This window comes from Chiloscyllium plagiosum, unplaced genomic scaffold (genome assembly GCF_037043375.1).
Source record: "Chiloscyllium plagiosum isolate Xiang-an unplaced genomic scaffold, Cpla_swu_hap1 HiC_scaffold_8, whole genome shotgun sequence".
Taxonomy (NCBI): domain Eukaryota; kingdom Metazoa; phylum Chordata; class Chondrichthyes; order Orectolobiformes; family Hemiscylliidae; genus Chiloscyllium; species Chiloscyllium plagiosum.
In genome coordinates, this window is record NW_028270146.1 from 106,623,129 (window position 1) to 106,640,513 (window position 17,385).

Genomic DNA, 17,385 nt, shown 5'->3' on the forward strand with positions numbered 1-17,385 from the left:
GTGAAGGGAGACTGAGGGAGTGTGTGGACAGTGAAGAGAGACTGAGGGAGTGTGTGTACGGTGAAGGAAGGCTGAGGGAGTGTGTGGACAGTGAATGGAGACTGAGGGAGTGTGTGGACAGTGAAGGGAGACTGAGGGAGTGAGTGGACAGTGAAGGGAGACTGAGGGAGTGTGTGGACAGTGAATGGAGTGTGAGGGAGTGTGTGGACAGTGAAGGGAGACTGAGGGAGTGTGTGGACAGTGAAGAGAGACTGAGGGAGTGTGTGGACAGTGAAGGGAGACTGAGGGAGTACGTGGACAGTGAAGGGAGGCTGAGGGAGTGTGTGGACAGTGAAGGGTGACTGAGGGAGTGTGTGGACAGTGAATGGAGACTGAGGGAGTGCGTGGACAGTGACTGGAGACTGAGCGAGTGTGTGGACAGTGGAGGGAGACTGAGGGAGTGCGTGGACAGTGAAGGGAGACTGAGGGAGTGTGTGGACAGTGAAGGGAGACTGAGGGAGTGTGTGGACAGTGAAGGGAGACTGAGGGAGTGTGTGGATAGTGAAGGGAGACTGAGGGAGTGTGTGGACAGTGAAGGGAGGCTGAAGGAGTGTGTGGACAGTGAATGGAGACTGAGGGAGTGTGTGGACAGTGAAGGGAGACTGAGGGAGTGTGTGGACAGTGAATGGTGACTGAGGGAGTGTGTGGACAGTGAATGGAGACTGAGGGAGTGTGTGGACAGTGAAGGGAGACTGAGGGAGTGTGTGGACAGTGAAGGGAGACTGAGGGAGTGTGTGGACATTGAAGGGAGGCTGAGGGAGTGTGTGGACAGTGAATGGAGACTGAGGGAGTGTGTGGACAGTGAAGGGAGACTGAGGGAGTGTGTGGATAGTGAAGGGAGGCTGAGGGAGTGTGTGGACAGTGAATGGAGACTGAGGGAGTGTGTGGACAGTGAATGGAGTGTGAGGGAGTGTGTGGACAGTGAAGGGAGGCTGAGGGAGTGTGTGGACAGTGAAGAGAGACTGAGGGAGTGTGTGGACAGTGAAGGGAGACTGAGGGAGTGCGTGGACAGTGAAGGGAGGCTGAGGGAGTGTGTGGACAGTGAAGGGTGACTGAGGGAGTGTGTGGACAGTGAATGGAGACTGAGGGAGTGTGTGGACAGTGACTGGAGACTGAGGGAGTGCGTGGACTGTGACTGGAGACTGAGCGAGTGTGTGGACAGTGAAGGGAGACTGAGGGAGTGCGTGGACAGTGAATGGAGACTGAGGGAGTGTGTGGACAGTGAAGGGAGACTGAGGGAGTGTGTGGACAGTGAAGGGAGGCTGAGGGAGTGTGTGGACAGTGAAGGGTGACTGAGGGAGTGTGTGGACAGTGAATGGAGACTGAGGGACTTTGTGTACAGTGACTGGAGACTGAGGGAGTGCGTGAACAGTGACTGGAGACTGAGCGAGTGTGTGGACAGTGAAGGGAGACTGAGGGAGTGCGTGGACAGTGACTGGAGACTGAGGGAGTGTGTGGACAGTGAAGGGAGGCTGATGGAGTGTGTGGACAGTGAAGGGAGACTGAGGGAGTGTGTGGATAGTGACTGGAAACTGAGGGAGTGTGTGGACAGTGAAGTGAGTCTGAGGGAGTGAGTGGATCGTGAAGGGTGACTGAGGGAGAGTCTGGACAGTGAAGAGAGTCTGAGGGTGAGTCTGGACAGTGAACAGAGATGTGTCATGTGTTGGGGTATGAATGGGGATGTGGGATGCGGCGGACGGTGACATCCTGTATTGTCCTGTGCCCGTGAGGCTGATGTTGGCATGGGCGTCTGAGTCCCAGTTGAAGACTGGAAGAGGAGGAGTACTGGGTGAAAGGGCACAGTGGAGTGAGTCTGGATTTCCGTCCTCACTCACTGCTGGTTTCCGAGGTCACTGTTCAGCTGTGTCTGTCCGCAGGGAATAGCATCGTGGGGAAGCTCATCATGAAAGCTGCTGCGGAACACTTGACGCCTGTCACCTTGGAGCTGGGAGGGAAAAATCCATGTTACATAGACCAGAGCTTTAGTCTGGAGAGCACAGTTCACCGCCTGGTCTGGGGCCGTTTCTTTAACACTGGCCAGTGCTGTGCCTCTCCAGACTATGTGCTCTGCTGTAAAGAGGTTCAAGAGCAGCTCGTCCCTGCCATCAAACAGTGTCTGAAGAGATTCTACGGGGAGGAACCGAAAGAAAGTGCCGACTATGGGAGAATAGTCAGCGATCAGCACCTGCATCGTCTGCAGCAGCTCCTCAACGCTGCTCAGGTGGCGATAGGCGGCGACACTGATAAACAGGACCGATATTTCGGTAGGCATTGCTGAGTCCGTGAATTAAACACTGTGTCCCTGTCCCAGTCAGTATTACTGAGTCAGTGAATTAAATAGTGTCCCTGTCCCAGTCAGTATTACTGAGTCAGTGAATTAAATACTGTGTCCCCTTCCCAGTCAGTATTACTGAGTCAGTGAATTAAATAGTGTCCCTGTCCCAGTCAGTATTACTGTGTCAGTGAATTAAATACTGTTTCCCTGTCCCAGTCAGTATTACTGAGTCAGTATATTAAATACTGTGTCCCTGTCCCAGTCAGTATTACTGAGTCACTGAATTAAATACTGTTTCCCTGTCCCAGTCAGTATTACTGAGTCAGTATATTAAATACTGTGTCCCTGACCCAGTCAGTATTACTGAGGCAGTGTATTAACTACTGTGTCCCTGTCCCAGTCAATATTACTGAGTCAGTGAATTAAATACTGTGTCCCCTTCCCAGTCAGTATTACTGAGACAGTGAGTTAAATACTGTGTCCCTGACCCAGTCAGTATTACTGAATCAGTGTATTAAATACTGTGTCCCTGTCCCAGTCAGTATTACTGAGTCAGTGAATTAAATACTGTGTCCCCTTCCCAGTCAGTATTACTGAGACAGTGAGTTAAATACTGTGTCCCTGACCCAGTCAGTATTACTGAATCAGTGTATTAAATACTGTGTCCCTGTCCCAGTCAGTATTACTGAGTCAGTGAATTAAATACTGTGTCCCTGACCCAGTCAGTATTACTGAGGCAGTGTATTAAACACTGTGTCCCTGTCCCAGTCAGTATTACTGAGGCAGTGAGTTAAATAAAGTGTCACTACCCCAGTCAGTATTACTGAGTCAGTGAAGTATAAACTGTATCCATGTCGCAGTCAGTATTCCTGAGTTAGGGAATTAAATACTGTGTCCCTGTCCCAGTCAGTATTACTGAGTCAGTGTATTAAATATTGTGTCCCTGTCCCAGTCAGTATTACTGAGTCAGTGGATTAAATACTGTGTCCCTGTTCCAGTCAGTATTACCGAGTCAGTGGATTAAACACTGTGTCCCTGTCCCAATCAGTATTACTGAGTCAGTGTATTAAATATTGTGTCCATGTCCCAGTCATTATTACTGAGTCAGTGAATTAAATGCTGTGTCCATGTCCAAGTCAGTATTACTCTGTCAATCAATTCAGTACCTTGTCCCTGTCCCTGTTAGTAATACTGTGTCAGTGAATTAAATACCGTGTCCCCGTCCCAGTCAGTATTACTGAGTCAGTGGATTAAATACTGTGTCCCTGTTCCAGTCAGTATTACTGAGTCAGTGGATTAAACACTGTGTCCCTGTCCCAATCAGTATTACTGAGTCATTGAATTATAAACTCTGTCCATGTTCCAGTCAGTATTACACATTCAGTGAATTGAATACGATGTCCCTGTCCCAGTCTGTATTACTGAGTTAGTGAATTAAATACTGTGTCCCTGTTCCAGTAAGTATTACTGAGTCAGTGAATTAAATACTGTGTCCCTGTCCCAGTCAGTATTACTGAGTCATTGAATTATAAACTCTGTCCATGTTCCTGTCAGTATTACAGATTCAGTGAATTGAATACGATGTCCATGTCCCAGTCTGTATTACTGAGTCAGTGAATTAAATACTGTGTCACTGTCTCAGTCAGTATTATTGAATTAGTGAATTAAATACAGTGTCTCTGTCCAAGTTAGTATTACTGAGTCAGTGAATTAAATACTGTGTCCCTGCCCCCGTCAGTATTACTGAGTCAGTGAATTAAATACTGTGTCTCTGCCCCAGTCAGTATTACTGAGACAGTGAGTTAAATACTGTGTCTCTGCCCCAGTCAATATTACTGAGTCAGTGAATTAAATACTGTGTCTCTGCCCCAGTCAGTATTACTGAGTCAGTGAGTTAAATACTGTGTCACTACCCCAGTCAGTATTACTGAGTCAGTGAAGTATAAACTGTGTCCATGTCGCAGTCAGTATTCCTGAGTTAGGGAATTAAACACTGTGACACCGTCCCAATCAGTATTACTGAGTTAGTGTATTAAATATTGTGTCCCTGTCCCAGTCAGTATTACTGAGTCAGTGAATTAAATGCTGTGTCCATGTCCAAGTCAGTATTACTCTGTCAATCAATTCAGTACCTTGTCCCTGTCCCTGTTAGTAATACTGTGTCAGTGAATTAAATACCGTGTCCCTGTCCCAGTCAGTATTACTGATTCAGTGGATTAAATACTGTGTCCCTGTTCCAGTCAGTATTACTGAGTCAGTGGATTAAACACTGTGTCCCTGTCCCAATCAGTACTACTGAGTTAGTGAATTAAATACTGTGTCCCTGTTCCAGTAAGTATTACTGAGTCAGTGAATTAAATACTGTGTCCCTCTCCCAGTCAGTATTACTGAAAAAGCATATTAAATACTGTGTCCCTGTCCCAGTCAGTATGACTGAGTCATTGAATTATAAACTCTGTCCATGTTCCAGTCAGTATTACAGATACAGTGAATTGAATACGATGTCCCTGTCCCAGTCTGTATTACTGAGTCAGTGAATTAAATACTGTGTCACTGTCTCAGTCAGTATTATTGAATTAGTGAATTAAATACAGTGTCTCTGTCCAAGTTAGTATTACTGAGTCAGTGAATTAAATACTGTGTCCCTGCCCCCGTCAGTATTACTGAGTCAGTGAATTAAATACTGTGTCTCTGCCCCAGTCAGTATTACTGAGTCAGTGAATTAAATACTGTGTCTCTGCCCCAGTCAGCATTACTGAGTCAGTGAATTAAATACTGTGTCTCTGCCCTCGTCAGTATTACTGAGTCAGTGAATTAAATACTGTGTCTGTGCCCCAGTCAGTATTACTGAGTCAGTGAATTAAATACCATGTCCCTGTCCCAGTCTGTATTGCTGAAGTAGTGAATTAAATACAGTGTCTCTGTCCAAGTTAGTATGATCGAGTCAGTGAATTAAATACTGTGTCCCTGTCCCAGTCAGTATTACTGAGTCAGTGAATTAAATATTGTGTCCCTGTCCCAGTCAGTATTACTGAGTGAGTGTAGTAACTACTGTGTCCTGTCCCAGTCAGTATTACTGAGTCAGTGAATTATAAACAGTGTGCATGTCCCCGTCAGTATTCCAGAGTCAGTGATTTAAATACTGTGTCCATGTCCAAGTCAGTCTTACTGTCAATCAATTCAATACCATGTCCCTGTACCTGTCAGTAATACTGTGTCAGTGAATTAAATACCGTGTCCCTGTCCCAGTCTGTATTACTGAGTCAGTGAATTAAATACTGTGTCCCTGTCCCAGTCAGTATTCCTGAGTTAGGGAGTTAAATACTGTGTCCCAGTCCCAGTCAATATTACTAAGTCAGTGAATTATAAACTGTGTGCATGACCCCGTCAGTATTACAGAGTCAGTGAAATAAATGCTGTGTACCTGTCCCAGTCAGTATTACTGAGTTAGTGAATTTTAAACAATGTGCATGTCCCCGTCAGTATTACAGAGTCAGTGATTTAAATACTGTGTCCCTGTCCAAGTCAGTATTAATGAGTGAGTGAATTAAATGCTGTGTCCATATTCCAGTCAGTATTCCTAAGTCAGTGAAGTATAATTTGTGTCCGTGTCCCGGTTTGTAGTACTGAGTCAGTGAATTAACTACTGTGCCCCTGCCCGAGTCATTATTACTGAGTCAGTGAATTAATTACTGTGCCCTGTCCCAGTCAGTATTACTGTGTCAGTGTATTAAATATGGTGCTCCTGTCCCAGTCAGTATTACTGAGTAAGTGAATTATAAACTGTGTGCATGTCCCAGTCAGTATTACTGAGTCAGTGACTTAAATGCTGAGTCCGTGTCCAAGTCAGTATTACTCTGTCAATCAATTCAATACCATGTCCCTGTCCCTGTTAGTATTACTGTGTCAGTGAATTATAAACTCTGTCCATGTTCCAGTCAGTATAACAGATTCAGCGAATTGAATACAATGTCCCTGTCCCAGTCTATATTACTGAGTTAGTGAATTAACTACTGTGTCAATGTCCCAGTCAGTATTAGTGAGTCAGTGAATTAAATACTGTGTCTCTACCCCAGTCAGTATTACTGGGTCACTGAATTCAATACTGTGTCCCTGTCCCAGTCAGTATTACTGAATTAGTGAATTAAAGACAGTTTCTCTGTCCAAGTTAGCATTACTGAGTCAGTGAATTAAATACTGTGCCTCTGTCCCAGTCAGTATTACTGAGTCAGTGAATTATAATCTCTGTTCATGTTCCAGTCAGTATTACAGATTCAGTGAATTGAATACGATGTCCCTGTCCCCGTCTGTATTACTGACTTAGTGAATTAACTACTGTGTCCATGACTCAGTCAGTATTACTGAGTCAGTGTATTAAGTACTGTGTCCCTGTCCCAGTCAGTATTACTGAGTTAGTGAGTTAAATACTGTGTCCCTGTCCCAGTCAGTATTACTGAGTCAGTGTATTAAATATTGTGTCCCTGTCCCAGTCTGTATTACTGAATTAGTGAATTAAAGACAGTTTCTCTGTCCAAGTTAGTATTACTGAGTCAGTGAATTAAATACTGTGTCTCTGTCCCAGTCAGTATTACTGAGTCAGTGAATTATAAACTCTGTTCATGTTCCAGTCAGTATTACAGATTCAGTGAATTGAATACGATGTCCCTGTCCCCGTCTGTATTACTGACTTACTGAATTAACTACTGTGTCCATGTCCCAGTCAGTATTACTGAGTCAGTGTATTAAGTACTGTGTCCCTGTCTAGTCAGTATTATTGAGTCAGTGAGTTAAATACTGTGTCCCTGTCCCAGTCAGTATTACTGAGGCAGTGTATTAACTACTGTGTCCCTGACCCAGTCAGTATTACTGAGTCAGTGTATTAAATAACGTGTCCCTGTCCCAGTCAGTACTACTGAGTCAGTTTATTAAACACTGTGTCCCTGTCCCAGTCAGTATTACTGAGTCAGTGTATTAAATACTGTGCCTCTGTCCCAGTCAGTATTACTGAGTCAGTTTATTAAGTACTGTGTCCCTGTCCCAGTCAGTATTACTGAGTCAGTGTATTAAGTACTGTGTCCCTGTCCCAGTCAATATTACTGAGTCAGTGAGTTAAATACTGTGTTCCTGTCCCAGTCAGTGTTACTGAGTGAGTGAATTAAATACTATGTCTCTGTTCCAGTTAGTATTACTGAGTCAGTTAAGTATAATTTGTGTCCGTGTCCCATTTTGTAGTACTGAGTCAGTGAATTAACTACTGTGCCCCTGCCCGTGTCATTATTACTGAGTCAGTGAATTAAACACTGTGTCTGTGTCCTAATCAGTATTACTGAGTCAGTGATTTAAATTCTGTGCCTTGTCCCAGTCAGTATTACTGTGTCAGTGTATTAAATACGGTGCTCCTATCCCAGTCAGTATTACTGAGTAAGTGAATTACAAAATGTGTGCACGTCCCCGTCAGTATTACTGAGTCAGTGAATTAAATGCTGAGTCTGTGTCCAAGTCAGTATTACTCTGTCAATCAATTCAATACCATGTCCCTATCCCTGTTAGTAATACTGTGTCAGTGAATTAAATACTGTGTCCCTGTCCCAGTCAGTATTCCTGTGTTAGTGAGATAAATACTGTGTCCCAGTCCCAGTCAGTAATACTGAGTCAGTGTATTAAATACTGTGTCTCCGCCCCAGCCAGTATTACTGAGTTAGTGAATTAAATAGTGTGCTCTTGTCCCAGTCAGTATTACTGAGTCAATGTATTAAATACTGCGTACCTGCCCCAGTCAGTATTACTGAGTTAGTGAATTAACTGTTGTGTCCATATCCCAGTCAGTATTACAGAGTCAGTGATTTAAATACTGTGTCCCTGTCCCAGTCAGTATTACAGAGTCAGTGATTTAAATACTGTGTCCCTGTCCCAGTCAGTATAACTGTGTCAGTGTATTAAATATTGTGTCCCTGTCCCAGTCAGTATTACTGAATTAGTGAGTTAAATACTGTGTCCCTGTCCCAGTCAGTATTACTGAATTAGTGAGTTAAATACTGTGTCCCTGTCTCAGTCAGTATTACTGAGTCAGTGAATTATAAACTGCGTGCATGTCCCCATCAGTATTACTGAGTCAGTGAAATAAATGCTGTGTACCTGTCCCAGTCTGTATTACTGAGTTAGTGAATTATAGACTGTGTCCATGTCCCCGTCAGTGTTACAGAGTCAGTAAATTAAATACTGTGTCCCTGTCCCAGTCTGTATTACTGAGTTAGTGAATTATAGACTGTGTCCATGTCCCCGTCAGTGTTACAGAGTCAGTGAAGTAAATGCTGTGTACCTGTCCCAGTCAGTATTACTGAGTCAGGGAATTATAAACAGTGTGCATGTCCCCGTCAGTATTACAGAGTCAGTGAATTAAATACTGTGTCCCTGTCCCAGTCAGTATTGCTGAGTCAGTGTATTAAATACTGTATCCCTGACCCAGTCAGTATTAATGAGTCAGTGGATTAAATACTGTGTCCATGTCCCAGTCAGTATTACTGAGTCAGTGAATTAAATACTGTGTCCCTGTCTCAGTCAGTATTACTGAGTCAGTGAGTTAAATACTGTGTCCCTGTCTCAGTCAGTATTACTGAGTCAGTGAATTGTAAACTCTGTCCATGTTCCAGTCACTATTACAGATTCAGTGAATTGACTACAATGTCCCTGTCCCAATCTGGATTCCTGAGTTAGTGAATTAAATACTGTGTCCATGTCCCAGCCAGTATTACTGAGTCAGTGAATTAAATACTGTGTCTCTGTCCCAGTCTGTATTACTGAATTAAAGACAGTGTCTCTGTCCAAGTTAGTATTACTGAGTCAGTGAATTAAATACTGTGTCCCTGTCCCAGTCATTATTACTGAGTCAGTGAATTAAACACGTGTCTCTGTCCCAATCAGTATTACTGAGTCAGTGAATTAAATACTTTGCCCTGTCCCAGTCAGTATTACTGTGTCAGTGTATTAAATATGGTGCTCCTGTCCCAGTCAGTATTACTGAGTAAGTGAATTATACACTGTGTGCATGTCCCAGTCAGTATTACTGAGTCAGTGACTTAAATGCTGAGTCCGTGTCCAAGTCAGTATTACTCTGTCAATCAATTCAATACCATGTCCCCATCCCTGTTAGTAATACTGTGTCAGTGAATTATAAACTCTGTCCATGTTCCAGTCAGTATTTCAGATTCAGTGAATTGAATACAATGTCCCTGTCCCAGTCTGTATTACTGAGTTAGTGATTTAACTACTGTGTCCATGTCCCAGTCAGTATTACTGAGTCAGTGAATTAAATACTGTGTCTCTACCCCAGACAGTATTACTGAGTCAGTGAATTAAATACTGTGTTCCTGTCCCAGTCTGTATTACAGATTTAGTGAATTAAAGACAGTGTCTCTGTCCAAGTTAGTATTACTGAGTCAGTGAATTAAATACTGTGTCCCTGTTCTAGTCAGTATTATTGAGGCAGTGTATTAAATACTGTGTCCCTGTCCCAGTCAGTATTGCTGAGTCAGTGAGGTAAATACTGTGTCCCTGTCCCAGTCAGTATTGCTGAGTTAGTGAGGTAAATACTGTGTCCCTGTCTCAGTCAGTATTACTGAGTCAGTGAGGTAAATACTGTGTCCCTGTCCCCATCAGTATTACTGAGTCAGTGAAGTAAATGCTGTGTACCTGTCCCAGTTAGTATTACTGAGTCAGGGAATTATAAACAGTGTGCATGTCCCCGTCAGTATTACAGAGTCAGTGAATTAAATACTGTGTCCCTGTCCCAGTCAGTATTGCTGAGTCAGTGTATTAAATACTGTATCCCTGACCCAGTCAGTATTAATGAATCAGTGGATTAAATACTGTGTCCATGTCCCAGTCAGTATTACTGAGTCAGTGAATTAAATACTGTGTCCCTGTCCCAGTCAGTATTGCTGAGTCAGTGTATTAAATACTGTATCCCTGACCCAGTCAGTATTAATGAGTCAGTGGATTAAATACTGTGTCCATGTCCCAGTCAGTATTACTGAGTCAGTGAATTAAATACTGTGTCCCTTTCTCAGTCAGTATTACTGAGTCAGTGAATTGTAAACTCTGTCCATGTTCCAGTCACTATTACAGATTCAGTGAATTGACTACAATGTCCCTGTCCCAATCTGGATTCCTGAGTTAGTGAATTAAATACTGTGTCCATGTCCCAGCCAGTATTACTGAGTCAGTGAATTAAATACTGTGTCTCTGTCCCAGTCTGTATTACTGAATTAAAGACAGTGTCTCTGTCCAAGTTAGTATTACTGAGTCAGTGAATTAAATACCGTGTCCCTGTCCCAGTCTGTATTACTGAATTAGTGAATTAAAGACAGTGTCTCTGTCCAAGTTAGTATTACTGAGTCAGTGAATTAAATACTGTGTCCCTGTCCCAGTCATTATTACTGAGTCAGTGAATTAAACACGTGTCTCTGTCCCAATCAGTATTACTGAGTCAGTGAATTAAATACTTTGCCCTGTCCCAGTCAGTATTACTGTGTCAGTGTATTAAATATGGTGCTCCTGTCCCAGTCAGTATTACTGAGTAAGTGAATTATACACTGTGTGCATGTCCCAGTCAGTATTACTGAGTCAGTGACTTAAATGCTGAGTCCGTGTCCAAGTCAGTATTACTCTGTCAATCAATTCAATACCATGTCCCCATCCCTGTTAGTAATACTGTGTCAGTGAATTATAAACTCTGTCCATGTTCCAGTCAGTATTTCAGATTCAGTGAATTGAATACAATGTCCCTGTCCCAGTCTGTATTACTGAGTTAGTGAATTAACCACTGTGTCCATGTCCCAGTCAGTATTACTGAGTCAGTGAATTAAATACTGTGTCTCTACCCCAGACAGTATTACTGAGTCAGTGAATTAAATACTGTGTTCCTGTCCCAGTCTGTATTACAGATTTAGTGAATTAAAGACAGTGTCTCTGTCCAAGTTAGTATTACTGAGTCAGTGAATTAAATACTGTGTCCCTGTTCTAGTCAGTATTATTGAGGCAGTGTATTAAATACTGTGTCTCTGTCCCAGTCAGTATTACTGAATCAGTTTATTAAATACTGTGTCCCTGTCCCAGTCAGTATTGCTGAGTTAGTGAGGTAAATACTGTGTCCCTGTCCCAGTCAGTATTGCTGAGTTAGTGAGGTAAATACTGTGTCCCTGTCTCAGTCAGTATTACTGAGTCAGTGAATTATAAACTGCGTGCATGTCCCCATCAGTATTACTGAGTCAGTGAAATAAATGCTGTGTACCTGTCCCAGTCTGTATTACTGAGTTAGTGAATTATAGACTGTGTCCATGTCCCCGTCAGTGTTACAGAGTCAGTAAATTAAATACTGTGTCCCTGTCCCAGTCTGTATTACTGAGTTAGTGAATTATAGACTGTGTCCATGTCCCCATCAGTATTACTGAGTCAGTGAAGTAAATGCTGTGTACCTGTCCCAGTTAGTATTACTGAGTCAGGGAATTATAAACAGTGTGCATGTCCCTGTCAGTATTACAGAGTCAGTAAATTAAATACTGTGTCCCTGTCCCAGTCAGTATTACTGAATTAAAGACAGTGTCTCTGTCCAAGTTAGTATTACTGAGTCAGTGAATTAAATACCGTGTACCTGTCCCAGTCTGTATTACTGAGTTAGTGAATTATAGACTGTGTCCATGTCCCCGTCAGTGTTACAGAGTCAGTAAATTAAATACTGTGTCCCTGTCCCAGTCTGTATTACTGAGTTAGGGAATTATAGACTGTGTCCATGTCCCCGTCAGTGTTACAGAGTCAGTGAAGTAAATGCTGTGTACCTGTCCCAGTTAGTATTACTGAGTCAGTGTATTAAATACTGTATCCCTGACCCAGTCAGTATTAATGAATCAGTGGATTAAATACTGTGTCCATGTCCCAGCCAGTATTACTGAGTCAGTGAATTAAATACTGTGTCTCTGTCCCAGTCTGTATTACTGAATTAAAGACAGTGTCTCTGTCCAAGTTAGTATTACTGAGTCAGTGAATTAAATACTGTGTCTCTGTCCCAGTCTGTATTACTGAATTAAAGACAGTGTCTCTGTCCAAGTTAGTATTACTGAGTCAGTGAATTAAATACTGTGTCCCTGTCCCAGTCATTATTACTGAGTCAGTGAATTAAACACGTGTCTCTGTCCCAATCAGTATTACTGAGTCAGTGAATTAAATACTTTGCCCTGTCCCAGTCAGTATTACTGTGTCAGTGTATTAAATATGGTGCTCCTGTCCCAGTCAGTATTACTGAGTAAGTGAATTATACACTGTGTGCATGTCCCAGTCAGTATTACTGAGTCAGTGACTTAAATGCTGAGTCCGTGTCCAAGTCAGTATTACTCTGTCAATCAATTCAATACCATGTCCCCATCCCTGTTAGTAATACTGTGTCAGTGAATTATAAACTCTGTCCATGTTCCAGTCAGTATTTCAGATTCAGTGAATTGAATACAATGTCCCTGTCCCAGTCTGTATTACTGAGTTAGTGAATTAACTACTGTGTCCATGTCCCAGTCAGTATTACTGAGTCAGTGAATTAAATACTGTGTCTCTACCCGAGACAGTATTACTGAGTCAGTGAATTAAATACTGTGTTCCTGTCCCAGTCTGTATTACAGATTTAGTGAATTAAAGACAGTGTCTCTGTCCAAGTTAGTATTACTGAGTCAGTGAATTAAATACTGTGTCCCTGTTCTAGTCAGTATTATTGAGGCAGTGTATTAAATACTGTGTCTCTGTCCCAGTCAGTATTACTGAATCAGTTTATTAAATACTGTGTCCCTGTCCCAGACAGTATTGCTGAGTTAGTGAGGTAAATACTGTGTCCCTGTCCCAGTCAGTATTACTGAGTTAGTGAATTAACTACTGTGTCCATGTCCTAGTCAGTATTACTGAATCAGTGTATTAAATACTGTGTCCCTGACCCAGTCAGAATTAATGAGTCAGCGGATTAAATACTGTGTCACTGTCCCTGTCAGTATTACCGAGTCAGTGAATTATAAACTCTCTCCGTGTTCCAGTCAGTGTTACAGATTCAGTGAATTCAATACGATTTCCCTGCCCCGGCCAGTATTACTGAGTTAGTGAATTAACTACTGTGTCCATGTCCCAGTCAATATTACAGAATCATTGAATTAACTACTCTGTCCCTGGCCCAGTCAGTATTACTGAGTTGGTGAGTTAAATACTCTGTCCCTGTCCCAGTCAGTATTACTGAGCCAGCATATTAAATACTGTGCCCCTGTCCCTGTCAGTATTACTGAGTCAGTGAATTATAAACTCTGTCCGTGTTCCAGTCAGTATTACAGATTCAGTGAATTGAATACGATATCCCTGTCCCAGTCAGTATTACTGAGTCAGTTTATTAAATACCGTGTCCCTGTCCCAGTCAGTATTACTGAGTCAGTGTATTAAATACTGTGTCTCTGTCCCAGTCAGTATTACTAAGTCAGTTTATTAAATACTGTGTCCCTGTCCCAGTCAGTATTACTGAGTCAATGTATTAAGTACTGTGTCCCTGTCCCAGTCAATATTATTGAGTTAGTGAGTTAAATACTGTGTTCCTGTCCCAGTCAGTATTACTGAGTGAGTGAATTAAATACTGTGTCTCTGTTCCAGTCAGTATTAGTGAGTCAGTTAAGTATAATTTGTGTCCATGTCCCAGTTTGTAGTACAAAGTCAGTGAATTAACTACTGTGTCCCTGCCCGTGTCATTATTACTGTGTCAGTGAATTAAACACTGTGTCTGTGTCCCAGTCAGTATTACTGTGTCAGTGTATTAAATACCGTGTCCCTGTCCCAGTCAGTATTACTGAGTCAGTGAATTAAATAGCGTGTCCTGGTCCCAGTCTGTATTACTGAATTAGTGAATTAAAGACAGTGTCTCTGTCCAAGTTAGTATTACTGAGTCAGTGAATTAAATATTGTGTCCCCGTCCCAGTCAGTATTACTGAGTCAGTGTATTAACTACTGTGTCCTGTCCCAATCAGTATTACTGAGTTAGTGAATTAAATACAGTATCCCTGTTCCAGTCACTATTACTAAGTCAGTGAAGTATAATTTGTGTCTGTGTCCCAGTGTAGTACTGAGTCAGTGAATTAACTACTGTGCCCCTGCCCGAGTCATTATTACTGAGTCAGTGAATTAAACACTGTGTCTGTGTCCCAATCAGTATTACTGAGTTAGTGAATTAAATACTGGGCCCTGTCCCAGTCAGTATTACTGTGTCAGTGTATTAAATATGGTGCTCCTGTCCCAGTCAGTATTACTGAGTAAGTGAATTATAAACTGTGTCCCTGTCCCAGTCAGTATTACTGAGTCAGTGACTTAAATGCTGAGTCCGTGTCCAAGTCAGTATTACTCTGTCAATCAATTCAATACCATGTCCCCATCCCTGTTAGTAATGCTGTGTCAGTGAATTATAAACTCTGTCCATGTTGCAGTCAGTATTTCAGATTTAGTGAATTGAATACAATGTCCCTGTCCCAGTCTGTATTACTGAGTTAGTGAATTAACTACTGTGTCCATGTCCCAGTCAGTATTACTGAGTCAGTGAATTAAATACTGTGTCTCTACCCCAGACAGTATTACTGAGTCAGTGAATTAAATACTGTGTTCCTGTCCCAGTCTGTATTACAGATTTAGTGAATTAAAGACAGTGTCTCTGTCCAAGTTAGTATTACTGAGTCAGTGAATTAAATACTGTGTCCCTGTTCTAGTCAGTATTATTGAGGCAGTGTATTAAATACTGTGTCCCTGACCCAGTCAGTATTAATGAGTCAGTGGATTAAATACTGTGTCCCTGTCCCAGTATGTATTACTGAGTCAGTGAATTATAAACTCTGTCCATGTTCCAGTTAGTATTACAGATTCAGTGAATTGAATACGATGTCGCTGTCCCAGCCAGTATTTTTGAATTAGTGAATTAACTACTGTGTCCATGTCCCAGTCAGTATTGCTTAATCAGTGTATTAAATACTGTGTCCCTGTCCCAGTCAGTATTACTGAATCAGTGTATTAAATACTGTGTCCCTGTCCTAGTCAGTATTACTGAGTTAGTGAGTTAAATACTGTGTCCCTGTCCCAGTCAGTATTACTGAGTTAGTGAGTTAAATACTGTGTCCTTGTCCCAGTCAGTGTTATTGACTCAGTGAATTAACTACTGTGTCAATGTCCCAGTCAGTATTACTGAATCAGTGTATTAAATACTGTGTCCCTGTCCCAGTCAGAATTACTGAATCAGTTTATAAAATACTGTGTCCCTGTCCCAGTCAGTATTACTGAATCAGTGTATTAAATACTGTGTCCCTGTCCCAGTCAGAATTACTGAATCAGTGTATAAAATACTGTGTCCCTGTCCCAGTCAGTATTACTGAATCAGTGTATTAAATACTGTGTCCCTGTCCTAGTCAGTATTACTGAGTTAGTGAGTTAAATACTGTGTCCCTGTCCCAGTCAGTATTACTGAGTTAGTGAGTTAAATACTGTGTCCTTGTCCCAGTCAGTATTATTGACTCAGTGAATTAACTACTGTGTCAATGTCCCAGTCAGTATTACTGAATCAGTGTATTAAATACTGTGTCCCTGTCCCAGTCAGCATTATTGAGGCAGTGTATTAAATACCGTGTCCCTGACCCAGTCAGTATTACTGAGTCAGTGAATTATAAACTCTGTCCGTGTTCCAGTCAGTGTTACAGATTCAGTGAATTGAATTCGATTTCCCTGTCCCAGTCAGTATTTCTGAGTTAGTGAATTAACTTCTGTGTCCATGTCCCAGTCAGTATTACTGAGTCAGTGAATTAAATACTGTGTCTCTACCCCAGTCAGTATTACTGAGTCAGTGAATTAAATACTGTGTCTCTGTCCCAGTCAGTATTACTAAGTCAGTTTATTAAGTACTGTGTCCCTGTCCCAGTCAGTATTACTGAGTCAGTGTATTAAGTACTATGTCCCTGTCCCAGTCAATATTACTGAGTTAGTGAGTTAAATACTGTGTTCCTGTCCCAGTCAGTAATACTGAGTGAGTGAATTAAATGCTGAGTCCGTGTCCAAGTCAGTATTACTGAGTCAGTTAAGTATAATTTGTGTGCGTGTCCCATTTTGTAGTACTAAATCAGTGAATTAACTACTGTGCCCCTGCCCGTTTCATTATTACTGAGTCAGTGAATTAAACACTGTGTCTGTGTCCCAGTCAGTATTACTGAGTCAGTGAATTAAATAGCGTGTCCCTCTCCCAGTCTGTATTACTGAATTAGTGAATTAAAGACAGTGTCTCTGTCCAAGTTAGTATTACTGAGTCAGTGAATTAAATACTGTGTCCCTGTTTCAGTCAGTGTTACTGAGTCAGTGAAGTATAAATTTGTGTCCATGGCCAAGTTTGTAGTACTGAATCAGTGAATTAAATACAGTATCCCTGTTTCAGCCAGTATTACTAAGTCAGTGAAGTATAATTTGTGTCTGTGTCCCAGTGTAGTACTGAGTCAGTGAATTAACTACTGTGCCCCTGCCCGAGTCATTATTACTGAGTCAGTGAATTAAACACTGTACCCTGTCCCAGTCAGTATTACTGTGTCAGTGTATTGAATATGGTGCTCCTGTTCCAGTCAGTATTACTGAGTAAGTGAATTATAAACTGTGTCCCTGTCCCAGTCAGTATTACTGAGTTAGTGAGTTAAATACTATGTCCCTGTCCCAGTCAGTATTACTGAGTCAGTGTATTAGCTACTGTGTCCCTGTCCCAGTCAGTAGTACTGAGTCAGTGTATTAGCTACTGTGTCCATGTCCCAGTCAGTATTACTGAGTCAGTTTATTAAATACTGTGTCCCTGTCCCAGTCAGTTTTACTGAGTCAGCATATTAAATACTGTGTCCCTGTCCCAGTCAGTATTACTGAGTCAGTGAATTATAAACTCTGTCCGTGTTCCAGTCAGTGTTACACATTCAGTGAATTGACTACGATTTCCCTGTTCCAGTCAGTATTACTGAGTTAGTGAATTAACTACTGCGTCCAGTCAGTATTACAGAATC

At 42.0% G+C, this 17,385-nt stretch overlaps 1 protein-coding gene across 1 annotated transcript in view; it reads left to right on the forward strand.

The window, feature by feature from the left end:
* The first annotated feature begins 1,942 nt into the window (after positions 1-1,942).
* The window catches only part of LOC122547546 (aldehyde dehydrogenase family 3 member B1-like), a 46,153-nt gene continuing 30,710 nt past the window's right edge, over positions 1,943-17,385 (forward strand). The window contains exon 1 of the mRNA XM_087989499.1: positions 1,943-2,303. Coding sequence (XP_087845625.1) covers positions 1,943-2,303 — 361 coding nt within the window. The remainder of the gene's footprint in view (positions 2,304-17,385) is intronic.